The sequence below is a fragment of the Semicossyphus pulcher genome, unplaced genomic scaffold (genome assembly GCF_022749685.1).
Source record: "Semicossyphus pulcher isolate SPU_LCO1_2020_fin unplaced genomic scaffold, fSemPul1.0.p SCAF_5, whole genome shotgun sequence".
Lineage (NCBI taxonomy): Eukaryota > Metazoa > Chordata > Actinopteri > Labriformes > Labridae > Semicossyphus > Semicossyphus pulcher.
The window spans coordinates 19,298,252-19,325,713 of record NW_027211726.1 but is presented as its reverse complement, the minus strand read 5'-3'; the positions used below and the strand labels follow the sequence as shown (position 1 = coordinate 19,325,713).

Sequence of the window (27,462 nt, the reverse complement as noted above, 5' to 3'; positions counted from 1 at the left end):
TTGGTGTTACCATGGAGACATCCCCGGATGAGCTCAACAGTGTTTCAGTTTACAGCAACGTGATGGTTTTTCCTTTAGTCAACACGGACAGGGCAAACTCTCTGTATCTTAAAATAGTTTTGTCAGGTGCACCATAGAAAAGTGGCAACTACATTTTTTACATCAAACACTTTGCTAATGCAACGCTACAATGTATGAAATCCTGCCGGCATAAAGTTACATAGCGACCGACCAAAGGTAACCGATATTAACGGTAAAACAGTGTTTTTAAATGTGTAATACTTGTCAACTGATGGATATGCACATTTCTATCATTTTCTCATTCATACATTTAAGTTTTTTGCTTTTCTTTCCTTCACAGGCTGAAACGCTGAACAAGATGAACCGGCTGAAACAGGTAAAGTTAAACTAACTATAACTACATTTGCTAGTAACTGTATCATCCACCCAATTAAGCTAACATGAAATACTTATACAATAACTATTCAATATGCTATTTGCATAGGGGGTCCCTCTGGCTATGCTTGCATTTAAGAAAGAAAAAAAAGCAGTAAATCTGATTCTGTTGGCCTACCTGTATATATTTTACATACTAATTGTATGCAACTTCTAAGGAACAACTATTTGTGGCATTTGTGTGAAAGTATTTTAAACATTTTTAGTTCATTAAAGATAAGATTGACAGTACTATAATACAAAATGAAGTCCCTCATAATATGGCAATTACCTGCACATGTACAGGTTTTGAATTCATAAGGTTTGTACAAAAAAAGATAATTGTAAGGAACAAGATAATGTTTAATTAACAGGCAATGTAAAGGGTCAGTAGTCCTAACTATTTTTGTCTTAACTACAGATGGAGGATGACTCAATCTACAATATGAGTCAGAGGAGAGGATATTCTGTCCCCCCACCTTTGCCCATGTCTTGTAATGCAGAACCCTCAGAACTGTATAAAGTAAGCATATCTGTAACTGTATCTTTGAGGGCTTTAGAGACTAAGTTAAAAATGTTAGGCTTTTGCTACCACTCACAATCTTAACGTTCAAGCTTTGGTTTTATTTTAGATAGTCTTGAGGCACAGTCATCACCCACCCATCCTCCAGACCAATTCTTGGACTCTAGCAGTTCCCTTTAAAGAGCAACATCACCACCGTACTCCCAGTGAGTCTATTGCAAACAACTACAGTCCCCGGGCCCAGGACCTCAGGATTATCAAACTCCAGCACAGACGTCACACTTCCAGTCAATCCCTGGCAAAACCAGCGAGGCCTTGTATCCTTTCAGCTTGCTCTCATATCAAACTCTGGTCTGTGTCACTCAGTGAAGAGTATCTGAGATTGCATGTTCATTAGTTTGTTATCATTTTTGATCTTAATAAGACTTCTAGCATTTATCCCACCTGTTAGGAGACAAGCAATTACACCAAGGAGGAGGTAATTATGCTCTTAAAGATGCACACGTTCTTTTCCTGGAGGCACTTGATCTGAAATGTTTATGCTTTCGCAGAGATTCATCTTCTCAGGCTTCGCTTTCTCCTCGGCCGAAACCCAGATCCAGAAACTTTCGGGCTCCCAGCAGCCGGCCTATGAGTCCTAAAGAGCAGCTGGACGTCATGTGCAGCCACGAGGAGAGGATGAGGGCCAAGGAGAAAGAACCTAATGAAAGAGACCTAGAAGCAAGTATTAATGAGTACAGTAACAAACGTGTCTGTTGCTGATTACCATCATTTTCTGATCTAAACTTTACTCACACAGAGGTATATGTACTACATCACCACTGGTGTTTCCAGCTCTGTGCTGGCCCCCCAGCCATGCCAGCAGATGATTAACATCATTAACCTTCTACCTCCTGAAACTGAGGATACGAGTAAACCCCTCCAGATCATGAGGGCAAACTTGGAGGAAGAGGTCATAAAAGAGTATTACTTCAACCTCAAGAAGAGCATAGGTATGCAACAAGATAGTGTCATTGTTTCTTTAATGGCAGCCTTGCTTTATTTGGACATCCTAAAAATACACCACCATCACTTTAACATTGATAGTGCCTTCCTACCTTACCATTTTATCGTACCTGTTATTCCTTGTCAGTGGACTACATTCTGATGGACCCGTCTGAGCGTCAGCGACTGTCCATATCCAGCATCCCCAAGCCCTTTCCCAGGAGGGTGATCCGTGCACCTGTGCCCTGGGCAATTCATTACAAGGAGGCCCACACGTGGCTAGGCCAACATCTGTTTACTGTCAGTCCCATTATGGTTCTTCTTCAGGATGTCTGGCTTAACAGGTAAGACAGTTTAGTGTAGTTCTATTAATTTTTCTTCCTCTTCTTACATTTCGGCTCCCTACTTCTCCTTGTTTACTTGGATTCATGTTTATCTGAGTGCACATGGTTGGAGTGTCTATGTGTACATCTCCATCTTTCATAATCATTACATTTTTCATGTAGACACAAACATAATCAAATTTTAAATGAATAAATGAGAATTCTGCTTTCAGCTTCTCGTCTTTGAGATTTGTTCGACTCGAGGACCTCCTCTCTGCCAGCCTCCCCCTCCTGCCATCTGAGTTTGAGGAGTTTGTTCAAAGACAGTGCCAAAGCACAAGAGATGAACTGATCCAAAAGTGAGTATTGCCAACTTACCAGACTCTCAAAACCAGCCCGACTATCACTGAGAACATAAGGTGCTTTCTTTATCATTGGTGTCTTGTCTTGGCTTGCATGCCCACAGTATGTACACACAACCGAGAGAGCTAATCCTGCTGTATGCACAGTCTCATGTTTCCACCTTGTCCACTTTGTCAGACTTTGTGAGGCAGCCTTTCAGGGGATTGTTTTACACGTTGCCACACTTCAGGATTCCATTGCGTCCTTTGTTGTATGCCTGTTGTATAGCCTGGACGTTGTAGCAGCCCTGCAGGAAGTCGTGCTGCATGACTGAAATATGAGCCTTTGTAATTTGTCGAAACAAGCTCCTGTTGTTTATTTTTATGTTCCTAATTTGCACCTGCGAGGACACCATTAATCTGCGGTGACTCAGTTTCCCATGCCAGCTATACTCAACACTGGACACATAACCTTATTTGTTTCTACAGGTTTGTATAAATGTGTGTAATAAATGTGGTAACTACTACAGCCCACTTCAGGTATTCTATTACCACATATGCTGTAGAAAGGGGATGCTTTTTGTTAATATGACAAATTATTCTCTTGCTTTGATAACAATAGATAGAACTTAATCTTTCACATGTATCTGCAACTTTGTATCGCCATACTCCTCTTACTTTCCATTGTTACCACTAGACTTGAACCTGTCTTTGAGCTTAGCTCCTGCCCCAGAGATTATTGGCGAAATCTACACTAGTCAATTTTTGCCAACTTAGAGCCTTTGACACAAAGATCGATTTGCGTAAAGCATAAAGTGATACAATTTAAGATCATAAACAGATTGCACTGGTCTAAAGCGAGGCTGGCCAAATCTACACTACGATCCTAACTGTGATCGCTGTGGATTAACAGCAGCCACAGTATCACATGTGTTTTGGCTCTGCCCAAAATTGAAGCCCCCCTCCAGTGAAAATCAAGTGTTTAACCTTGTAAACATCTCCATGTGGTGTTTTTCATGTGCTACAAGACATATCAGGGACAACATCCTCCATGGCTGGGCCTGTCTGCTTTTAAACTGCAGTGTACCAAGGACAGGCTGAACAACACGTTTTCAAATTGGCAGGTTTAAGACGTCACAAACCTAAGGAGCCAATCCCGTTAATGGATGGGGTGACGCTATGCATTTCATTATGTGCAACCTATGGCGACCACTTCAGTGATGTGCTAGCCAGCTGTAACCGTCATCATCATTTTTGCAAACTCACTACTGACTACTTAATGTTAACTTTACTACTACTAATTACTACATTTCAAGCTAGCTAAGTTTCAACAAGTTGCTACTAAACGATGGCAGAGACGTGTTTTGGGGGGGGGTTGGAAATGTGCATAGTGGGCGGGGCCTATGCAGATTAAGGAATTTTTAATGAGGGAGGAGGAGGAGATGCCTTGGGAGGATTTTTACAAGTTAATTAAACGTATTTATCAGACACAATTTATTATTTCAAACAGAGCATTTTATATGTCTTTAAACATGACTGGAGCTGCTCTTTAAAAATGTTTTTTAGCAAGTTTTTCTCTGCTGTACTAGAAATATCCATAGAACCTCTTGCCACTATAGCAATATTTGGTGCAGTACCACAGTATCTTCAGCTCAACAAATGCAGTAAAAGCATGATAGCCTTTGCTACGCTCCTGACTAGGAGACTTATACTACTTAAGGACAGGCTCCATCCAAGTTTCCATCTATGGATTAGAGATCTCATGCATCATCTGACTGCAAAAAAAATCAAAATGCTATGAAAGTCCTCAAGTTTTACACCATTTGTTATTTTTATTTTTGTTTTATTTTTAATACGTTTTTTCTGTACCTTTTTTTTTGTTGCATTTTTTGGTGTTTTTGTTTTGTTTTGTGTGTTGTTTTACGTGGAGATGTCATATTGAACCTTTGTAATGGTATAGGTTAGGGTTAAATTTGGGGCGGGAGCTAGGTAAAAAGTGTCAAACTGTCTCAAATTGTCTTTTGAAAACTTCAAAAACTAATAAAAACAGTTTGAACAAAAAAAAGAACTTAACCTTTCACAACTCTTTTCCTTCAGGTGGCTGCCTCTCTGTGCATCGCTCTTTGACACCTTCAAGCACCTGTGGTTGCCCCGTATCCCCGAGAGTGAGCAGGAACCTCCTGTTGTTGTCCAGGAGTTCTTCAGCTGTGTGGCTGCTCTCATGTCATTGCAGCTCCGGAGCTTGGTCATAGAATCATTAGAGGACCTGTTGTGTTTCTTCACTATACATGAGGTTTGGATTACATTTGTAGTTTTTTCTTCACACAAATAAACTTTGAAAATGAGTTAGAGAAGCAGCCTGCTCTACTGTTATTTTAGACTTTTGATTTAAGTGCTATTCACATAATCATCTGCCCTGTTTTCTGTGTTTTTCAGGGTGGCAACGACTTTGGTGACGCGCCTATTGAGATGAAGTACGTCCAGTCTCAGGTGCTGCTGGTTAAGCTACAAGTTAATGAGCATCACATTGAGTTTAGTCCCAGCTTTCAGGAATGCTGGGAGCTCATCCACAGAGCCTTTATGCAAATCATTAAGAGTGCTGAGAAGCTACCAAGGGTACAGTATCTCATTGCCATCTCTTCTAAACACACTTATGTCTCTGTTTTTTGTCTATAAATTTATGATTGATATGGTTTTGCCAGGTGGAATGTAACCTCTTTCCAAATTGCAACAACTTGTATCTACCTACTGTCGGTCCTGATGAGTCGCTGGTTACGAACCTTACCAACAAAGCAAAGGACATTTTCAACAAGAACACTGTGGGACCTAAAAAGTAATGAATTGAACCTGGGTATTCAAAATATTCTGAAATACAAAGGCAGAGGAAGAGCTAATGCTACATCTCATTCTGCAGGTATTTGAATGTATATCAAAAATACAGCAGTTTACTGGACCATACAGCAAAGCAGGAGATATCAGCCTTTCTGAAAGAGAAGCACTCGTTAGAAGGGTTTACAAAGGTGAATAAACCTTTCCAGATATAATCTGAACATTTTCAGCGTTCGCTGTTTACTTGATTTGCCAAAGTCCTCTCTTCTTCTCTTAATCTTCAGAAAATTGAGAGCATTATTCTCTTATGGAAGGAGATCGCCTCGCTGCCTGTTACAGTGCCCCTGTCCATGTTTTGTCTGTACGCCGGCGAGCTGAATGATGGCCTGTGTGAGCGTGCCGAGAGACTGAAAGACAAGATCATCATGTTCGAAGTGGAGGAGAACCGAGAGCTTAACAAGGGGTGAGAGGAAACGTTCTGCCTCTTCAAACTTCTGTAGCTTTAAAAGCTGAAAGATTTAATTCGTTTTCTCTGTGTAGTTTAAACAGTTGTTTACTTAAATTGTAAGAGAATGTGAATCAAATGCTATCTTTCAGGATCTGTCAAAAGTATGAGGAGATTACTGAGACAATTAAAAGCCCCCCGAAAACTACAGAGGAGCTGGTTTCTCTAAATCAGTACATTAAAAAGACCAGGGATGTGACCGCTCACAAGCTGATGGATGAGATTGATGAGGCAGCATACCGCCTCGGCTTCCTCCTGGACTACGCCACTCTAACCTGTACGTGAAAACTCTCCGAGCACTATTCATGAGTAGCGTGAAGCTGAAATAAACATAGCTTATTTTTCTTTCTGATCCTAGTTGACGACTTGAGGCTGAACTCCCGTGTTTTCCAGTGGCCCAATCAGATCCTGATTGAGCTTGAAAACAGCAAAACTTCTCTGACCACTATGAGAGAAGAGGCTGAGGACTATCTCCAAACAAGGTTACTGAGGAAACACATTACACACTTCTCCTCCACTACAACTTTTAGGCACAGTCAGCAAACAAACTTTAGTGTCTCCAAAGCAAACAACTGAATTTAGTTTTGATACATCTCCATTTGACTTTCTCAGGATATTAGACTTCGACCAAAAGCTGCAGGATGTGGAAAAGGAGATACAGACCTTTAAGAAGAAGGAGTTGATGAACATGGAGGAGATGAAGAACAATGTGGGAAATCTCACTCAAATTACTGCAAACCTGGAGGATGCCCTCACGGAGCTAGAGGTTAGAGACACTGCACTCTGAGGGGGGGATTCACTGAAGGATTGCGCGGCTTTTGCGCCCGCTAAACCTGTGCGAATGACACACTTTATCCACATGTGCTGAAAATGCTCATATCACTGTCATTTGTGCAGGATATCAACAAAGAGCAGACTTTGCTGGAGAAGGAACAGAGCCAGTTCCCGATGCTCCAAACTCTGATCGCTGACAAGCAGCCTTATGAGCAGCTGTGGACCACAGTACTGAACTTCCAAAGCATGTCAGAAGAGTGGATGAACGGTGGGTGACACACAGTGGTCATTTTAATCTTGATTGATTTAAATCTCCAAATTGCACTCTGCCAGTGAAAGCAGGACACACAGTTGTTTTCATTTGGCTGTACGTGCTTTATGATTTAACTCCTAGGTCCTTTCCTCCACCTGGATGCTGAGAAAATCTCCGATGAGCTGGACATCATGTGGAGGACCATGCACAAACTGACCAAGTCTTTCTCTAATCTCCCTGGGCCTTGCCGTGTGGCCAAAAGCTTCAAAAGCAAGATAGACCTGTTCAAGCAGCACCTTCCCATCCTGACGACCATTTGTAACCCCGGCATCAGAGCCCGCCACTGGGAGAAGGTCGCCTGAATTAACCTTTCTGTTTGATTTATTGGCTCAGATGACACTGATAGCAATCCAGTGTCAGATTCACTTTGTAAGGACCAAGTGTCCTGCGTCTCCTGTGATCCATGAAGCAGATGTGAATAATTAATAACACTTTTGTCCGTCCACAGATCAGCAGCATGGTGGGCTTTGATGTCAAACCGGATGTGAACAGTTCACTGCTGAACATGCTGGACCTGGGCCTTTCCAAGTTCTCTGATAAGTAAGACACCATGATCAAATATATATCAAAGATAAATGAATGAACTTTGAGAGGAAAAGAGGCCCTGATTTGATATTAATCACACATTTGTGTGATGCAGAAGGTGCTTGATTGTTTTTTTTACCTCTCCCCAGGTTGGAAGAGATCGGAGCGTCAGCCAGTAAGGAGTACTCTCTGGAAAAATCCATGGAGAAGATGAAGAATGAATGGGCCGACCTCCGGTTCTCCTTCACTCCGTACAGAGACACAGTATGACAAACATATCTTTTATGAAAGACACATCAAATAGTGCCATCTTTCTTCCAAACAATTACATCTTAAATGTTGGAATGTGACAGGCGGATCGGTGCAGCATCAGCAGTAATGCAGGCATTGAACCGGACCGTCGTGGTGAAGAGGGTGCTGAGCCTGAAGGCAAAGCTTTCGATTTACCAGTCGATCCACGTTACAACCCTCACCTATGGTCATGAGCTTTAGGTAGTGATCGAAAGAATGAGACCGCAGAGGCCAAAATGAGTTTCCTCAGAAGGGTGTCCTGGCTCAGCCTTAGAGAGAGAGTAAGGAGCTTAGACATCCAGAGGGAGCTCGGAGTAACGCCGCGACTCCTTCGCATCGAAACGAGCCAGTTGAGGTGGTTCCGGCATCTGATTAGGATGCCTCCTGGGCGCCTCTCTGTAGAGGTTTTCCGGGCACGTCCAACTGGGAGGAAACCCCGGGGCAGACCCAGAGCTCGCTGGAGAGACTATACATCCTGTCTGGCCTGGGAATGCCACGGGATCCCCCAGGAGGAGCTGGAAAATGTTGCTCGGGAGACCTTGCTGCCACCGCGACCTGACCCGGGATAAGCGGAAGATAATGGATGGATGGATGTTAGAATGTTACGATATATTGAACTATTATGTTGTTCATGAGAGCATTGACATTATATTAACTACACTTAATATCTCATCATAGGGTACCAATATTGTGTCAGCAGTGGATGACATTCAAGTGCTTCTTGATGACCACATCATTAAAACTCAGACCATGCGAGGCTCACCTTTTGTTAAGCCAATAGAGAATGAATGTAAGGTAAGACATGGCAACAGAAAGCACGCTCAAAAATAGTAAACTTTCTAATCAGACACTGAAATTGAGTCACAGTAATCACTTATGCTGCTGTATGATAGATACAGTCGTTTCACTTGATTTCCTACAAGTAGCTAAGGATGAATTATTGCTACAATGAAGTATGTTGATGTTATTTTAAAAATGTATACAAGAGTTAAAGAGCCAGAATGAATCAGTAGTTTGTTTGTGTAGTCTGTGTGCCAGCCAAAGCCACCACAGTCACTCCTGTGGTTCCAATAAGAGGAGGCTTGAGCACAATTTCATGCCAGACCAAGTAACAAAATTGCCTGTTTTGCAAAAACACCACAACACAACCTCAGCGTTACCGCTCTATAAACCAGGGAATGTGGATTTGTCTGGAGCATAAAGAAACCATTAAAAGGCTTAGAACAGAGCTAATAGAATCACGACACAATAATCCTCTAAATCCACATACAAGTGCTGTTAAATGTCTTGTTCACACAACCGTTTTTGATTATTTTGAGTGTAAAAGTTTTGTTTTAGTTACTCAATCCTTTAGTTAGAAATGCCATAGCTACAAGAGTCAACAAAAGCTTGTTTTTTCTATAACTGTTGTCTTACCATTACTCCTCTATGTAGCAATGGGAGGACAAGCTGCTGAGTATGCAGGACATCATGGACTCCATGCTGACGTGTCAGGCGACTTGGCTCTACCTTGAACCCATCTTCAGCTCTGAGGACATCATCGCCCAGATGCCTGAGGAGGGACGCAAGTTCGCTATAGTGGACAGCTACTGGAAGAACATCACAGCTGAAGCGGTAAGTTCTTCTTAACATACAACCAACTGTTTTAGCTTGGGGAAATGATTCTAATGCATGTTACTTTGGATGGTCCAGGTTAAGGATACGCGTGTGCTGGTGGCTACAGACCAACCTAATATGCTGGCACGGCTACAGGAGTCCAACGTTTTTCTTGATGACATCCAAAAAGGCCTCAACACCTACCTGGAGAAGAAGAGGCTCTATTTCCCAAGGTTTTTACCACCAGTACTAATCCACATTATAATCATAAAACATGCAAACACAAACAGTAAGCACATTCTGAATTTCATGTCGTTCTTTCTGCTCTTTCTCTTTGTCGTACATCCAGATTCTTCTTCCTGTCCAATGACGAGCTGCTGGAGATCCTGTCTCAGACCAAAGACCCTCTGTGTGTGCAGCCCCACCTGAAGAAGTGCTTTGAGGGCATCGCCAAACTGGAGTTCACAGAGGACATGGCGATCACTGGCATGATCAGCTCGGAGAAGGAGACCGTGCCCTTCACAGAGAAGATTTACCCAGCACATGCAAAGGTAGAGAACTGAGTGTTTTTTATACATCCTGTCAGATGTTGTTTAACATATTGGACTGTTTCTGATTGGTTTTTAGGGTATGGTAGAGAAGTGGCTGCTGCAGGTGGAGAACTTAATGCTCAGGAGTGTCCGACATGTCATCCATCAAGGAGTGATTCAGTATACAGAGGTAATTGGAGATCTCACTCTTTTAATCTGCGATTTCCTTAATCACAGCTATACTGAGGAGAGATAGTGTGACTTTATGCAGGATCTTCTGCAGTTCTTTGTAGAAATATAAGAATGTTGGGAAATAAAAGTTGATGAAAGAAAGTCTTTGCACATGAAACTGTGTCAGATCCAGCATGTCCTCTGGATACTACTCTGTAATACTTTATATTTTTGTCGTAGCTGCCCAGAAAGAAGTGGGTGTTGCAGTGGCCGGGCCAGGTTGTCATTTGTGCCTCCTCCATCTTTTGGACAACTGAAGTGTCAGAAGCCATCCAGACCAACTCTCTGCCTGTCAGTCCTTACAGCCACCAGTACAGCACAAGCTAACACATTTTAAAACTTCTAAGCCCATAAGTGCATAATTATTAAACCGTAGTCTAACTTGTGTTCTGATTTCCATTCCCACAAAGGTTTACGTTGAGAAGTGCAACGCCCAGATTGCTGACATTGTGGAGCTGGTGCGTGGGAAGCTGCCAGGAGGGGCCAGGATGACCCTCGGAGCTCTTACTGTTATAGATGTTCACGGTAATACAACTGTTCAATTAATGATTACATCTTACCTGCAGAAAATCTGATGGTATTTTTTCTTCTAGCTCGTGATGTTGTTGCGAAACTGGCAGAGGACCGCGTCTCCTCTCTGAATGACTTTGCGTGGATTTCTCAGCTGCGTTACTTCTGGGAGGATGGAGAGGTGATGCTGCGTATGATCACCACCTGCCTGAAGTATGGTTACGAATATCTGGGCAATTCCCCCCGCCTTGTAATCACACCGCTGACTGACCGCTGCTACAGGTGACTATTTATGTGATCACTTTTCATTGGCTATGGTTGAAGAGCTGCACAGTACAGTGCCATGGTAAAATGACTGCACTGTACTCTTGTTTTATCATACGACCAAATGACTTTGTGCTACACCAGAACTCTAATGGGGGCTTTGAAGCTGAACTTGGGGGGAGCTCCTGAGGGTCCAGCAGGAACTGGCAAGACTGAGACCACAAAAGATCTGGCTAAAGCCTTGGCTAAGCAGGTACAACAAAACAGTTTGCAGGAAAATACTATGGAAGCCCTTAGCGGACATGCATCCATACTCTTTATTAACTCTGTTTTCCCAAGATAATGAGTAATGTCCGGTTGTTTTCTCGAGATCTTGCCTTATTTTTACCGTTATCTCAGGATAACAACGCTGGTTTTCCCCTGATAAGTTAATTTCAGTTGTTTTCTCGAGATCTCAACTTATTTTTCTCGTTGTCTCGGGAAAACAAAGCTGGTTTTCCCATTTAAACGGATTAATTTGGCCCATTATCTCGAGATAACAAAGCTTGTTTTCTCTTCATAACAAGATCATTTTACGGCGATCTAGAAAACAAAATAATAGGCTGGTCACTGTGTTTAGGCCAGACCACGTGACTTGCTGCCATCGCCCACACTAATGAGGAAACTTAAGCCTATTACTATGTTCGTTTTGTGCCTTTGCAACTCTGGGCATAGGAATTATGATCATCTGACGTTACAGCGCTGTTTTCTCCCGATAACGTGATAAATAAGTCAAGATCTTGAGAAAACGATAAGAAATGACTCGCAGAAAAAGTAGTAAATAAAATGGATGCATGTCCGCTAACGGCTTCGGTAAAACACAGATCTGCATTTAATTTCTTAATACTGACATATAATCTGTTTCTAGTGTGTGGTGTTCAACTGCTCTGACGGTCTGGACTACAAGGCTATGAGCAAGTTCTTCAAAGGACTGGCTCAGTCTGGAGCGTGGGCCTGCTTTGATGAGTTCAATCGTATTGAGGTGAGAACAAACATTGTTATACTGGTTAAATATGTCCCATCTGCTTAAACTGAATATTAACTTGAGATTACAGAACAAATATTGATAGTGTTATTGAAGTGAAGTATCATTGATCATGTACGACTTGGCCTCTCATGTTAAGCATCAGGTTAAGAGTCCTGATACATTTGGAATCAGTTTGCACATATTAGCAGAATCTTTTACCCAGAAACCAAGATAAATTTAGATCAGTCGCAGCTCAGCAGGGTGTAGAGAAGCTACTTGGCTTTTATGCCAAATTGATTGGACTATTTTAATAGACTTCAAACCGGACAAATAGAGTGATTGACAGATTGTAACTCGTACAAAACACTGCCATCATTTCATATCGTGTTTTTTGCTCTGTCATCCTCCTCTGCACAAATGTTCTATGTAAGAAGATTGCCCCTAATATTGGCAATAATCAGCCTGTACCAAAAATGTTTATTTTTTATATTGCTAGAAAAAACATATGGGATTATTTGTAATAAGTAATTAGATAGCAAACATACCTGTACCTATGTTGTAGTTTAATCACAGCTAACAACCCCCACTTAAGGAAAACTATAGCTTTAAAATGTAAGTTTGTAAAAGAATAAAGGTCAAGTAAGTATATTTAATATTCAGTTTTCTTCACTTAGTTACATATAATGTGTTTTTGTGTGTCCCAGGTGGAGGTGCTCTCTGTGGTGGCCCAGCAGGTCCTCTGCATACAACAGGCCATCGCCAAGGATCTAAAGACTTTCCTGTTTGAGGGCACGGAGCTGTCACTCAACCCGACCTGCTCTGTGTTCATCACCATGAACCCAGGTTACGCAGGCAGGGCCGAGCTCCCTGACAACCTGAAGGTACGTCCCTGTAACTCTGTAGTTTATTTTTAAGCTTCGCCCACCAGAGCAGAGTCTGATGAAGAAGGCGATATGGGAGAAGAGCTGCATATATTTGAGAGAATTCGATGCTGGAGCTGGATGTTTACCTGTCAATCTTGTCCTGCAGGCTCTTTTCCGTACAGTGGCTATGATGGTGCCAGACTATGGTCTCATCGGAGAGATCTCATTATACTCCATGGGCTTCATTGAATCTCGCAGGTATGTGTGAATGATGTTTGGACAGCATATTTTCATCTAGTACAAGCTTCACATATCTTCAATCTTTCCGACAGTCTTGCCCAGAAGATCGTGGCCACCTACCGCTTGTGCTCCGAGCAGCTGTCCTCCCAACACCACTATGACTACGGTATGCGAGCTGTGAAGTCGGTGCTGACTGCAGCAGGGAATCTGAAGCTGAAGTACCCCGAGGAGAACGAGAGCGTGCTGTTACTCAGGGCGCTGATGGACGTCAACATGGCAAAGTTTCTAGCACAGGATGTGCCCCTGTTTCAGGTAACAAATGAGATATACAGACAACCCAGCAGAGCTAGTGTGTTTTTCTTTCTATGCATGAGCTGGTTTACGAATGATTCAGTGAAATTCTCCCGCTGCAACCCACAGGGTATCATCTCTGATCTGTTCCCTGGTGTCGTCCTTCCAAAACCAGACTACGATCTCCTCCTGAAGGCTCTTCATGACAACATTGCAAAGCTCAAGCTTCAGCCCGTCCCATGGTTCATTGGGAAAATTATCCAGGTACCAAAGAGGAGCTCTGGTTTGTAATACCTAAGACTCATAAATGTCTACTTTCACCACATAGATTTGTTTTCTGATCGTATGTAGGTGTATGAGATGATGTTGGTACGTCATGGTTTCATGATAGTAGGAGACCCTCTCGGAGGAAAGACCTCTGCATATAAAGTTCTATCTGCTGCCCTTGGAGACCTTTATAAAGGTAGATATTTTACCTCATATTTATCTATTGTTTTATTATCATAAATCGGCCCCTACATTAGCCTATTTATATTCACATAGCTTTATTCCCTCTAATTCCGCTTCTTCAGCTAACTTAATGGAGGAGTTTGCAGTGAACTACTGCATCATCAACCCCAAGGCCATCACCATGGGCCAGCTGTACGGCTGCTTCGATCCAGTCAGCCATGAGTGGTCTGACGGTGTGCTGGCCACCTCCTTCAGGGATCAGGCGAGCTCCACGTCAGAGAACAGACAGTGGATCGTCTTTGATGGGCCCATTGATGCGGTCTGGATTGAGAACATGAACACTGTGCTGGATGACAACAAGAAGGTACCGTGCATTCTGGTGCTGCTGCTATCAAAATGTTTTTACAACAGTTAGCATTTAGAAATTAGTCAATTGGCTGGTCACAACTCAATTTGTAGAGGGCATTTAAAGTTTTTCTAATGGATTCACAAATAACATGTCTCTGTCTTGTTCACTCTATTTTCTGCCAGCTTTGTCTGATGAGTGGTGAGATCATCCAGATGAGTTCCAAGATGAGTCTGATCTTTGAGCCTGCTGACCTTGAGCAAGCCTCGCCAGCCACCGTCAGTAGGTAAGTTATGCAATTAAAAAGCTGCCTGAGTAACTAAAACTTTAAAGGGGGGGTATTATGCTAATATCAAGCTTCATATTTCACTCTGTGATCTGTATGGAGTAGCATAATTTACAATTAAAAAAACTCCTCATGTTTCTCACACTGGTGCTCTGTGCAAGCCCTCATACGGCCTCTGCCTGAAACCACTCAGTCAGCTCTGTCCCTATAAGAAACCCCGCCCCTACAATTTTCTTTCACAAAGTACTTTGTGATGTCACAAAGTGCAGCGTGTAGAAAAAACTGTGTGAAACCTGGCGTTCACAGCAGCCTGCAGACTGAGCTGAGAACCCTGGGGATTACTCCAACATACTTTTACCTACAGATTTGAAACTTCGCCCACGTTTGGTCTGAACATCCAATATTGTAACATTATATATATGTCTTAAAATGTGAAACAGCATAATACCCCCTCTTTAAAGTTTTAGAAAATGTTCTTTTATTATGGTTTTTGAATGTAACCATTGGTCTGTAGGTGTGGTATGATCTACATGGAACCTCAGCAGCTGGGCTGGTCTCCTCTCAGAGACTCCTACATGAACACACTGCCTGAAAGCCTGAGCTCTGAACATAGAGAACTGGTGAGATAGCTGATTTGTCATCATTAACTTATCAATGTTTGTGTTTTGAAACTTTTATGTCATCAAATATGTGTCATATCTGCTACTTTTTTTGTCTTCCTCAGATAGTGGACCTCTTTGATTGGCTAGTTCAGCCATGTCTTGACTTTATAGACAGGGAGTGTCGCTTTGTGGTTTCCACGTCTCCCATTCACTTGGCCTACAGTCTAATGAAGCTGTACACCTGCCTGATGGGTTAGTAAGAATGACATTTAATTGATTATTCAATCATATTTCTTTTTGTCAGCGTGTTAACATCCCTCTCTACACCCAGATGAGATTTCTGAATCAGGATCCAGTGGTACACCGATGTCCAGCCAGCAGATCACCATGTGGCTGCAGGGTCTGTTCCTGTTCGCGGTTGTATGGACTCTGGGAGGGACCATCACTGGGGAGAGTCGGAAGAAGTTTGATGTCTTCTACCGCAATCTGATCATGGGCATGGACGATGAGCACCCCCGGCCTAAGAGTGTCAAACTCAAAAAGAACAACATCTTCCCCGAGAGAGGTCACAAAATATAAATATTTTCTATAATGTGACTTAACCAGTCAAAAATCTGCCTTTATATCATTCGTAAAGCAAGACTTTTACCTGTCATTTTGCAGGCACTGTCTATGACTATTACTTTCATAAGGATGGGCAGGGACAGTGGAATGCATGGACTGATTCAATCTCAAATGAAGAGAATGTCATTCCAGCTGGAGCCAATGTAAGTTTATTTATATCACAGATGCTAGCTGCTGAAGAAGTTCGCTAAAACTCTGCTTATCTCTACCAGGTGTCAGACCTCATCATCCCAACCATGGAGACTGCACGTCAGCTTTTCTTCCTGCGCACCTACCTGGCACATGAAATACCCACGCTGTTTGTCGGGCCCACGGGCACCGGCAAATCTGTCATCAACAAAAGCTTCTTGGTTAAGCTGCCTAAAGAGCAGTACACACCGAACTGTATCAACTTCTCAGCCCGCACGTCAGCAAATCAGACGCAGGACATCATCATGGCCAAGCTGGACCGAAGGAGGAAGGGCGTGTTTGGGCCTCCTATGGGGAAGAAGTGTGTCGTCTATGTTGGTAAAGATGCATTTAATGTCCTCCGTACTGTGGATCACTGAGTAGGGTTGTTACATATTAAAAAGTGTATTAATCTTTTATGAATGTTATTGTTACCTCTTCTACATAGATGATCTAAACATGCCTGCTAAGGAAATCTACGGAGCCCAACCTCCAATCGAGCTGTTGAGGCAGTGGATCGACCATCATCACTGGTATGACAAGAAGGACACCTCCAGGCTCAACATAGTGGATGTGCTGTTTATGTCTGCAATGGGGCCCCCTGGTGGTGGGAAGAATGATATAACAGGTATTGTTGAAATAAGGATTTATATAAATGACTGTTTAAGAAAGCAATGATGATAAGGTTTACTTCAACTGGCAAAATGTTTATGCTAGGCCGCTTCACCCGCCACTTGAATATCATCTCCATTGATTCCTTCGATGATGAAACACTGACCAAGATATTCAGCTCCATCACCGACTGGCACTTTAGCAAAGGCTTTGATGCCTCCTTCTACAGGTAACATGCTAAATATGTACTAGAATGACATACAGTATTTGTGAAATAAACCATCATTTTTAGAGGGTTGTATGTTTTTCCTGATGTCCAAGGCTTGGCAAGATCATGGTCCAAGCCACCATGGCAGTCTATAAAGATACCATGGACAGCTTCCTCCCCACGCCGTCAAAGTCCCACTACATCTTCAACCTACGGGACTTTGCGAGAGTGATACGAGGCGTGCTCCTGGCTCCACATACGCACATGCAGGTAAGTGGAAGCTATGTGTCAAAATGAATTGCTCTGATTGGCTGTATCTCTTCCTCACATATATTGGCTGTTTTTGTCAGGATGGAGACAAACTGATCCGCCTGTGGATCCATGAGGTGTACCGTGTTTTCTATGATCGACTCATCGACAGCGAAGACAAGGAGACGTTCTTCGGCATCGTCAAAGAGAGAACCTCAAACTTCTTTAAGCAGAGTGTGGATAAGGTACACATTTCTTATACACTCTTAGATATTATTTTAGCAAAAGTATGACCAAACTTTTATGACCAAACTTTGACCAAGTCTACCTATTGTTGTGTAGGTCCTCAGCCATCTCAGCCCAGACGGCAAGGTAGCAGACGAGAGCATCCGTAGCTTGTTCTTCGGTGACTATGCCAAGCCTGATTCTGATGTCAAGGCCTACGATGAAATCACAGACTTGTCCGCCTTACAACAAGTGATGGAGTTCTACCTGGATGAGTACAACAGCTGCAGCAAGGCCCCTATGTCCCTTGTCATGTTCAAATTCGCCATTGAGCACATTTCCCGCATCTGCCGCGTGCTGAAACAAGACAACGGCCACCTTCTGCTCGTCGGCATTGGTGGTTCAGGGCGCCAGAGCGCCACCAAGCTGGGCACCTTCATCAACGATTACGTCCTCTTCCAGATTGAGCTGACAAAGAACTACAGCATGTCGGACTGGAGGGACGACCTGAAGCGGATAATGCTTAAAGCAGGCATCGAGGGGAAGAGCTTGGTGTTCTTGTTCAATGACAGCCAGATCAAGGACGAGGCCATGCTGGAAGACATCAACATGCTGCTTAACACTGGTGACGTGCCAAACATCTTTGCAGCCGACGAACGTGCTGACATCATCGAGAAAGTGCAGGGAATCGCTCGGATGGAGGGCAAGAAGATTGACGCCACTCCGCTCTCAATGTACAACTTCTTCATCGACCGTGTGAAGGCCAACCTTCACATTGTGCTCGGTAGGCTCCTTCATGCTCCTTTTTTGCTTTAAGTTTGTGTGATTAATTGTAACTTGGACTTATTTCCCTCAACAGCCATGAGTCCTATTGGCGATGCATTCAGGAACCGTCTTAGGATGTTCCCCTCCCTCATCAACTGCTGCACCATTGACTGGTTCCACGCATGGCCGAATGATGCTCTAGAGATGGTGGCCCATAAGTTCCTGGAGGATGTGGAAATGGACATGAACATCAGACTGGAGTAAGGACTTAAAAAGGATGCAAAGAAGAAGAACTTGCTCCAGCAGCTTATCAGTGGCATGGACTTTGCATCCAACAATGTGTATCAATCATTATTTATTCTTGTCTGTGATCTTAGGGTGGTGGAGATGTGCAAGACCTTCCAGACAAGCATCAGAGAGATGTCTCAGAGGTACTTCTCCAGACTGAGGAGACACAACTATGTCACGCCCACCTCCTACCTTGAGCTCATCCTCACCTTTAAGACTCTGCTCAATGCCAAGAGGAATGAAGTGAATACAGCGAGGAACCGCTATATCATTGGACTCCAGAAACTAGAGTTTGCTGCATCTCAGGTGATGCACCCTGTGATGCAATATAAAATGTAACCTTGTTTCTTTGTCCAAATGAATGCTGTTTTAACATCATCTGCATGCTGGTATGTCCACAGGTGTCAGTGATGCAGGAGGAGCTGACAGCCTTACAGCCAGAGCTCATCCAGACCTCTGCGGAAACAGATAGGATGATGGATAAGATAGAGGGAGAAACAGAGGAGGTGGACGCTAAGAAAAAACTTGTGTCTGCAGATGAGAAGGTGGCGAATGAAGCAGCAGCTGCAGCCCAAGCCATTAAGGTATGCATATATTTCAGGGGCAATGACTATGACATATTTAGACACTGACAGTTGTGTACTGTTTGTCTTTCAGGATGAGTGTGAGGGAGACTTGGCGGAAGCGATGCCTGCCTTGGAGGCTGCCCTGTCAGCCCTGGACACCTTAAAACCTGCGGACATTACAGTCGTAAAGTCCATGCAGAACCCACCAGGTCTAGTTAAACTAGTCATGGAGTCCATCTGTATCATGAAGGGCATCAAACCTGAGAGAAAACCTGATCCTGGTGGCTCAGGTAAGATCTAAGCCTTGAAATAAAGATTTTTATAAGCCATTTTTTCTCACTGACATAATAAATGTGTTGCAGTTAAGATGGTTGAGGACTTCTGGGGCCCTTCTAAGAAGCTACTCGGAGACCTGAAGTTTTTAGAAAGCCTCAAAGCCTACGACAGAGACAACATTCCCGCCGCGTACATTAAGAAAATCAGAGATAAGTTTATCGACAACCCTGAGTTCCATCCCTCTGTCATTAAAAACGTCTCCTCGGCTTGTGAGGGTCTCTGTAAGTGGGTGCGAGCGATGGAAGTGTATGAGCGTGTGGCTAAAGTGGTCGCCCCGAAGAAGGAGAGACTGAAGCAGGCTGAGGGTGAGCTGGCTGTACAGATGGAGATGTTGGCTGTGAAAAGAGCTGAGTTGAAGACAGTTGAGGACAGACTGCAGAGCCTTAATGACGACTTGGCGGCCATGATTAACAAGAAGAAAGACCTGGAGGACAATATTGAACTGTGTTCTCAGAAGCTGATCAGGGCAGAGAAGCTGATTGGAGGACTGGGTGGGGAGAAGGACAGGTGGACGGAGGCTGCACGGCAACTAGAGATCAGGTATAACAAAATGAACATTACGTCTATGTTAATCTTCCATATTATTATTATTTTAATCAGATTATTCTACATATTCCCTCTGCAGATACACCAACCTGACAGGGGACATACTCCTCTCTTCGGGAACCGTATCTTACCTCGGTGCATTCACAGTAGACTATCGTACAGAGTGCCAGGAGCAGTGGCACGTCCTGTGCCAGGAGAAGAAAATCCCCTGCTCAGAGGACTTCACCCTCAGCAACACTCTAGGTAACCAGGTGGCCATCAGGGCGTGGCAGATCGCCGGACTGCCAGTGGACTCCTTCTCCACAGAAAATGGGATCATCGTGTTTAACTCCCGCCGTTGGCCCCTCATGATCGACCCTCAAGGTCAAGCCAACAAATGGATTAAGAACATGGAGAAGGCTAATAAACTCGCCGTCATCAAACTGTCTGATGCAAACTATGTGAGAGTCTTGGAGAATTGCATCCAGTTTGGAACCCCGGTTCTTCTGGAGAATGTAGGAGAGGAACTGGATCCGGTACTCGAGCCTGTGTTGCTGAAGCAGACCTTTAAGCAGCAGGGTGTCGAGTACATGAAAATAGGAGAGAACATTGTGGAATATTCTAAAGACTTTTTGTTCTACATGACCACCGGACTGAGGAACCCTCACTACCTCCCCGAGGTGGCCGTCAAAGTCTGTCTGCTGAACTTCATGATCACGCCACAAGGCCTACAGGACCAGCTTTTGGGGCTGGTGGCCGCCAAAGAGAAACCGGAGCTGGAGGAGAAGAAGAACCAGCTCATCCTGGAGAGCGCCGCCAACAACAAGCAGCTGAAGGAAATCGAGGATAAGATCTTACAAGTGCTCTCGTCCTCTGAGGGGAACATACTTGAGGATGAGACCGCAATTAAGATCTTGTCATCCTCTAAAATCCTCTCTGAGGAGATCTCAGAGAAGCAACAAATAGCCAGTGTTACGGAGAAAGAGATTGATGACACCCGCATGGGTTACCGTCCTGTGGCTGAACACTCCTCCATTCTATTTTTCTGTATCTCAGAACTGGCAAACATCGAGCCGATGTATCAATACTCCCTGACCTGGTTCATCAACCTCTACCTGTATTCCATTGCCGACAGCGTGAAGAGCGAGGATGTTGCCGAGAGGATCAGCAACATTGTTGATCACTTCACCCTCAGCATCTATAATAATGTGTGCCGCTCGCTTTTTGAGAAGGACAAGCTGCTTTTCTCCCTCCTGCTCACAGTCGGCATCATGCAGGGTAAAGGTCAAGTTGACGATCAAGTCTGGCGCTTCCTTCTAACAGGCGGCATCGCTTTGGACAACCCGCACCCCAACCCCGCTCCAGAGTGGCTCTCTGACAAATCCTGGTCTGAAATCGTCAGGGCGTCCAAACTTCCGAACCTGGGTGGTTTCTTTGAGCATGTCCAAGACAACGTCTCCAAATGGAAGCAGCTGTATGATTCAGGACGGCCGCATCAGGAGCAGTTACCTGACCAGTGGAGTGAGTTGGTGGGGATGGACAGAATGGTAGTGATCAGGTGCTTCAGGCCGGATAAACTGGTTCCAGCGGTGCAGGATTTCATCGTAGATAACATGGGACAGGCTTACATTGAGCCGCCGACCTTTGACCTGGCAGGAAGTTACAAAGACTCCAGCTGCTGCTCTCCGCTCATCTTTGTGTTGTCGCCAGGATCTGATCCAACGGCAGGTAGTTCATCTTTCCTCAGCTTAACACACAAAACTGTATTTTACAGTTAAAAGAGAAGAAAAAAGGCATTGCTTGTGCATTGTTTCTCCAGGTCTGCTGAAGTTCGCTGATGACCTAAAAATGGGAGGCAGCAAGACCCAAACCATTTCTCTGGGTCAGGGACAGGGGCCGATAGCTGCAAAGATGATTGATAAAGCCATCAAACAGGGAACCTGGGTGGTGCTGCAGAACTGCCACCTGGCCACCAGCTGGATGCCCGCTCTGGAGAGGATCTGTGAGGAAACCATCTCCCCAGAGACCACACATCCTAACTTTAGGTAAGAGATTCTACACATCAAGCTTCATTGAGAAAAGTTTCTGCATGGAGAAGATCATAAAGACAAGTGTCTCTTCATCTCCACAGGTTGTGGTTAACCAGCTACCCATCTGACAAGTTCCCGGTCAGCATCCTGCAGAACGGGCTGAAGATGACCAACGAGCCTCCTAAAGGGATACGAGCTAACCTGTTGCGCTCCTACCTGAGTCATCCCATCTCTGACCCCGCCTTCTTTAACAGCTCCAAGAAACAAGTCATTTGGCAAAAGCTGCTGTTTGGTTTGACCTTCTTCCACGCTTTGGTGCAGGAGAGGAGGAACTTTGGACCTCTGGGTGAGGAACATACTCACTGCTTCTTGATTTACAATTGAACACTCACCGTAGATAATTTTATTGTGGTTGAAAGTTTTTTATTGTTGACACATTTTTGTGGAATTATTTAATTTAATTTAAGTGACTTTATATCTGTTTTTTGTCCATTATCTTACAGGTTGGAATATTCCCTATGAGTTCAATGAGTCTGACCTGAGGATCAGTATGAGGCAGATCCAGATGTTCCTGGATGAGTATGAAGAGGTTCCACTGGAGGCCCTCACATACCTTACAGGTGAGGATTAAAAATGTTAACACAGCAGCAAGCTAATATCCTGGGTGGTAAGGTAACTATGGATTTACATGCCAATCAATCCTAAATTGAATGATATTTGTTTTTTATTTTTAAATCACTCCCCCTCAGTGGTGTTCTCAAGATGGAGGGCAGGAGGGTCAATCGCCCCCGCTGGTGCCCCCACTTTTAAAAGAAATACAGCAAAAGTGCCCTCATGCATGCCCTTGTAGTAGATTAAAAATGCCCTCTCAGGCGCCCTTCCAGTGCATAAAACGTGCACCCTCTTCCCTTCCAGTGATACATGTTGGAAAATTAGTTAGCGTTCACTTACTCCTACATGTAATACAATGTGGGATGCCTCTATAGTTGAAAATGCCCCTGTTGTTGTTATATATAATATACCACTTTGAAAAAGAGTTGGAATTCTACCTTAGGGCAGGCTCCTGCTCACACAAGAATTGATGCATGTGTTTTATTATGGATTTATACTCACATAATATAACATTTTAATCTAAACCAGGGTTTGTTTTTGTTCAAATTTCTGCGCACATGGCATACAGCTGGTGCCCTTGTTATTCTTTTTGCCCCTGCCCCTCAAACAGCCTGAGTACGCCACTGCTCCCCCTCCTCTCGTTGATTATATGAAAGAGTGTACATAACATTGGCTAATTTGTAAAATAAAAATCTGTTTTTACCCACACAACATTGTCCTTTAACTTCCACTTTTATTTCACTTGTAAGGATCTCTTTGCTACTCTTGACAGGTGAGTGCAACTACGGCGGCAGGGTGACAGATGACAAAGACCGGCGTCTGCTGCTGTCGCTTCTGTCAATCTTCTACAGCTGGGAGTTGATAGAGCAGGAGGGCTACCACCTGTGTGAGGGAGAGCTGTATTCTGTCCCTGCTCACGGCCCCCACAAGGTACCCTCAGTACTTATTATAAATGCTACAGAATACGACTGCCACATCCATCATTATTAATTATGCTGTGATAAAAAGCAGCTTTCTTTTAGCTCATTAGGGGCAAAGTAAATGAAGGCCTCATCTCCAATAAACACAGCAGCTGATTTCATGATTTAGCCAGAGGAAGATGAATGGTTTTAATCATAGAGTGGAATTTTTGTCTGGAATGAAATCTAGATGATGTTGAAGATTACCGTTATAATTCAATTTAAATTAAAAGAAATTAAATTCTAAAACTTACTCTTTTTATTCCAGACGTACGTGAACTACATCCGCAGTCTTCCAATTTGTGCCGATCCCTGCGTGTTCGGACTTCATAGCAACGCTGACATCACGAAGGATAATCAGGAGACCAATCAGCTCCTGGACGGAGTTCTGCTGACTCTGCCCAGGCAGACAGGGGGCGGGGCTAAGTCTCCTCAGGTTTGCACTGCCCAGTCTCTGTAGTATTTTAGTCAATGCAAACTTTCTTTAGGAAATGCTGCTCAAAATGCTCACTTATTGTCTAATAATGACACTTTTTTTGTCATCTTGTAGGAAGTGGTAGATGAGCTTGCAGAAGACATCCTGTCTAAGCTGCCAGCAGATTTTGACATACAAATGGTGATGGATAAATACCCAGTCATGTATGAAGAGTCTATGAATACAGTTTTGAGGCAGGAAGTCATCCGCTTTAACAGGTAACAACAACATGTAATGCTTTCTCCATGCTGGAGAAAACAAACCTGAATCTCCACCTCATTGATCAGTCTGCTGGAATCCTCAACAATCAACACTTGATCACATTCTTCTTCCTCTCTACAGACTCACTCATGTGGTGCGCATCAGCTTGGTAAACATCCGCAAAGCCCTGAAGGGCCAGATCGTTATGTCTGCTGAACTTGAAAACGTCTTTAACAGTATGCTGGTGGGCAAAGTGCCCGCTATGTGGGCAGCCAAGTCATATCCCTCTCTCAAGCCATTGGGGAGCTACGTGACAGATCTCTTAGCCAGACTGCAGTTCCTACAAGTAAGATTTATGATTGTTATGGGTCACACAGACCTTCAATAAAAGTGGCAGGAGGAATGAAGCACATACTAAGTAGTGCTGGTCTACTTTCTGTTTGCTTGGTCTTCATTTAGGAAGATTGTTTTAATATGCATAAAACATAAAAGCAAAATCACCCCCAGTCTTTTTTTAACATACTGATACCTCTCCATGTGCTTGGATGTCTGTTTTAACAGGATTGGATAGATAACGGCCCGCCTACAGTCTTCTGGCTCTCTGGCTTCTACTTCACCCAGTCCTTTCTCACTGGAGTGGCTCAGAATTTTGCCAGGAAGTACACCATCCCAATAGATTACATCGGCTTTGAATTTGAGGCAATTATACTTCTTTATTTTGGTCTTACTCAATCATGCTCATTTCATAACATCAGAGATATATCTATTTGGTGGATATTTACGCTCTGAGTTGTGTTCCAGGTAACCAAAGAGGAGACCCACATGGAGGAGAAGCCAGAGGACGGGGCCTATGTTAAGGGTCTTTTCATGGAGGGGGCCCGCTGGGACAGAGACAACATGGTCATCGGAGAGTCTCTTCCCAAGATCCTCTTTGACTCTCTGCCCATCATCAAGCTCAAACCAGGAGAAATGGCCAAGTTCCAACATGAAGACATCTACGTTTGTCCTGTTTACAAAACCAGCGCTCGCAGAGGGACGCTGTCCACCACTGGGCACTCCACCAACTACGTCATGTCCATCGAGCTGCCCTCTGACAAACCACAGAAACACTGGGTGAACCGCGGGGTGGCGTGCCTCTGCCAGCTGGATGACTAAGTATGTTGAGCTATTAAAAAACATCTAAAAAACAGTCTGTGTTTGTAAGTAACAGGAACAAACTGAAACATGAGGACACATTTATTGCCAAACATAATGAGCATTAACTTTTTTCTGTCATTGTGTATGACTGTGATATCTTATGTTAAAGACACCCTCCAGTGAAAATCAAGTGTTTAACCTTGTTAACATCTCCATGTGGGGTTTTTCATGTGCTACAAGACATATCAGGGACAACAGCAGTCATCTCCATGGCTGGGCCTGTCTGCTTTTAAACTGCAGTGTACCAAGGACAGGCTGAACAACACGCTTTCAGATTGGCAGGTTTGAGACGTTACAAACCTAAGGAGCCAATCCCATTAATGGACGGGGTGACGCTATGCATATCATTATGTGCAACCTATGGCGACCACTTCAGCTGTAGCCGCCATCGTCATTTTTGCAAACTCACTACTGACTACTAACGTTAATGTTACTACTACTAATTACTACATTTCAAGCTAGCTAAGCTTCAACAAGTTGCCACTAAACGATGGCAGAGGGGGCGGTTGGAAATTTGTATAGTGGGCGGGGACTATGCAGATTCGGTTTAATGTTTAAACGCATTTGTAGCAGCGTGATTTTTTTCTCTGCTTCTTTAACACATAAAACATTTGATTTCATGAATTTGCCTTAACATTCATGTCAGTAGAGTCCTCATTTGACTCTTAAAACCAAACTCTCAGGTTTGTAATGTATACCTGCTACACAGTAAAAAGACGATACAATGTGTTGAATATTTTCTAACACTTAGATATATTTAACTTTGTGTGCAAAAACTGCTTTTTATTTACAGAGCGTTTTGTATGGATTCTGTTCTCGTAAATTGTGGCAGTTGCATGATACTTACTGATATGTACTTGCACACTGATGCACTTTACTTCACAATTTTAGCTTTAATATGCTGCTTTTATTCCAAAATGGGTGTTGGGTTATTATAGATATTTATTGCTTGATAATAAAGTTCACATAATGTCAAAACAACTTGATGTCCATATCTACAGTGCTGTCTTAAAAGCGTCTGACCCTTCCAGCAGTGTGTTCTGAAAGCAACCACTAGATGGCAGCAAAGACAAACTAGTATTTTATAGGGGTCTCTGTGCTAAATCTCTGTTAAGTTTCTTCATAAGTAACATTAATGTGTGCATTCATTTATATTTATGCAGTTTAACAAAGTGCCATCAAATACAAGTGTGCTAACTGGAAAGTTTGCTCAACAATGTCACTTTAAATGTAACTTAGGGGTTGCCATGAGTTTCTCAGAGTGTGAAATCAGACCACCCATGCATTTGCGTGCAGCGTGATGCCAACTACCTGCCTCGCCATCGCTGATTGAAGTCCGGCCGGGGAGCGAGACAACGATTTTCTGCCCTCCACGAGCTGATTCATGACTTAATTATGAAATGCTGAGATCCAGCGCAGGATGAATGCTGTTCTCTGCATCCAGGCCACACATTACTACACAGGATGCCACAAATCACCTCTCTCCTAAGCTGAGCCTTTGAACGATGGAGCTCATTCAGACTAACTGTGGAAGAAAGGTGTTTACATTAAAACCAGCTGGAATAGTTCCCTGCGCTCTGCCTGTGCCTGGCTGATGGTTATGTGAGCTCAGCTTGATGTTATGTGTAGTCAGCACTTGTGGGTTCAACATATTTCATCTGACATCTGAATTCAGATGCTGCAGCTATAGCCAGTCTAGATTATAGGGAATGAAATATTGCAACAATAAATCTATATATTACATAACACGGCTGATGGAGGCTCCTGGGACTGATGCTAACTTAGCCATCAGAATCAGAGTTTATTGCCAAGTAGGTTTACACATAGGAGGAATTTGTCTGTGTATTTTGGTGCATAATGATAAACAATAAGAATATACAATGATATGATGGAAATATGTACACTATATCCTCGGTCTGACTCCAGACCTAGTTTATTCATTTTCTCTGACGAAAAACAACCTGAGAGTTTTGAGACACCAGCTTAGTGCCATCTTATCCCGTAAGGCCTCTTTAAATTTATGAAATGTCCTCCAGAAAAAGTCCCCTGGAAAACTACATGATCATTACCCTTGAAAGAAAATGACCAAACATCTCTTCGAATACTCCCTGACTTTGTGACTCCTCTACTTGCTCAATACTGCCTCACTACAATTCAGCTTCAGCTTTCAGAGCAAGGACACACGCGTGCTCTGCTTTCACTGTCATTACATTATGTTAATGTGGGGCTGGTAATGACATAGAAGAACCTCCTGTCTTTTATGATAAGGCTCCCTTAAATGATTAACTCTGCGTGATGTGACTGTGTTTTATTACAGGGGAATTACAATGAAAATGGAGGAAACGTTCATCCCATAAATCACAC

At 43.5% G+C, this 27,462-nt stretch overlaps 1 protein-coding gene across 1 annotated transcript; it reads left to right on the top strand.

Annotated features, from left to right (window-relative positions):
• Nucleotides 1-379: 379 nt before the first annotated feature.
• On the top strand, nucleotides 380-27,462 carry dnah3 (dynein axonemal heavy chain 3). Its single transcript, XM_069680972.1, has 63 exons — nucleotides 380-397; nucleotides 857-958; nucleotides 1,068-1,275; nucleotides 1,391-1,436; nucleotides 1,510-1,678; nucleotides 1,758-1,950; nucleotides 2,091-2,286; nucleotides 2,499-2,624; nucleotides 4,704-4,899; nucleotides 5,043-5,222; nucleotides 5,309-5,439; nucleotides 5,521-5,626; nucleotides 5,720-5,898; nucleotides 6,033-6,217; nucleotides 6,299-6,422; nucleotides 6,553-6,706; nucleotides 6,838-6,982; nucleotides 7,109-7,320; nucleotides 7,476-7,567; nucleotides 7,702-7,816; nucleotides 8,522-8,638; nucleotides 9,278-9,457; nucleotides 9,536-9,672; nucleotides 9,789-9,990; nucleotides 10,067-10,159; nucleotides 10,381-10,491; nucleotides 10,611-10,725; nucleotides 10,794-10,992; nucleotides 11,119-11,227; nucleotides 11,882-11,995; nucleotides 12,685-12,861; nucleotides 13,010-13,101; nucleotides 13,176-13,395; nucleotides 13,504-13,638; nucleotides 13,726-13,837; nucleotides 13,947-14,188; nucleotides 14,356-14,456; nucleotides 14,971-15,076; nucleotides 15,181-15,310; nucleotides 15,390-15,623; nucleotides 15,722-15,825; nucleotides 15,895-16,189; nucleotides 16,299-16,478; nucleotides 16,568-16,691; nucleotides 16,784-16,940; nucleotides 17,021-17,164; nucleotides 17,262-17,928; nucleotides 18,004-18,169; nucleotides 18,287-18,503; nucleotides 18,599-18,781; nucleotides 18,855-19,053; nucleotides 19,126-19,639; nucleotides 19,725-21,352; nucleotides 21,444-21,669; nucleotides 21,756-22,000; nucleotides 22,158-22,274; nucleotides 23,039-23,196; nucleotides 23,494-23,661; nucleotides 23,776-23,918; nucleotides 24,043-24,247; nucleotides 24,463-24,600; nucleotides 24,703-25,056; nucleotides 27,416-27,462. Exons 1-62 carry the CDS (start codon nucleotides 380-382, stop codon nucleotides 25,054-25,056), a joined length of 12,135 nt encoding a protein of 4,044 aa, XP_069537073.1. The 3' UTR covers nucleotides 27,416-27,462.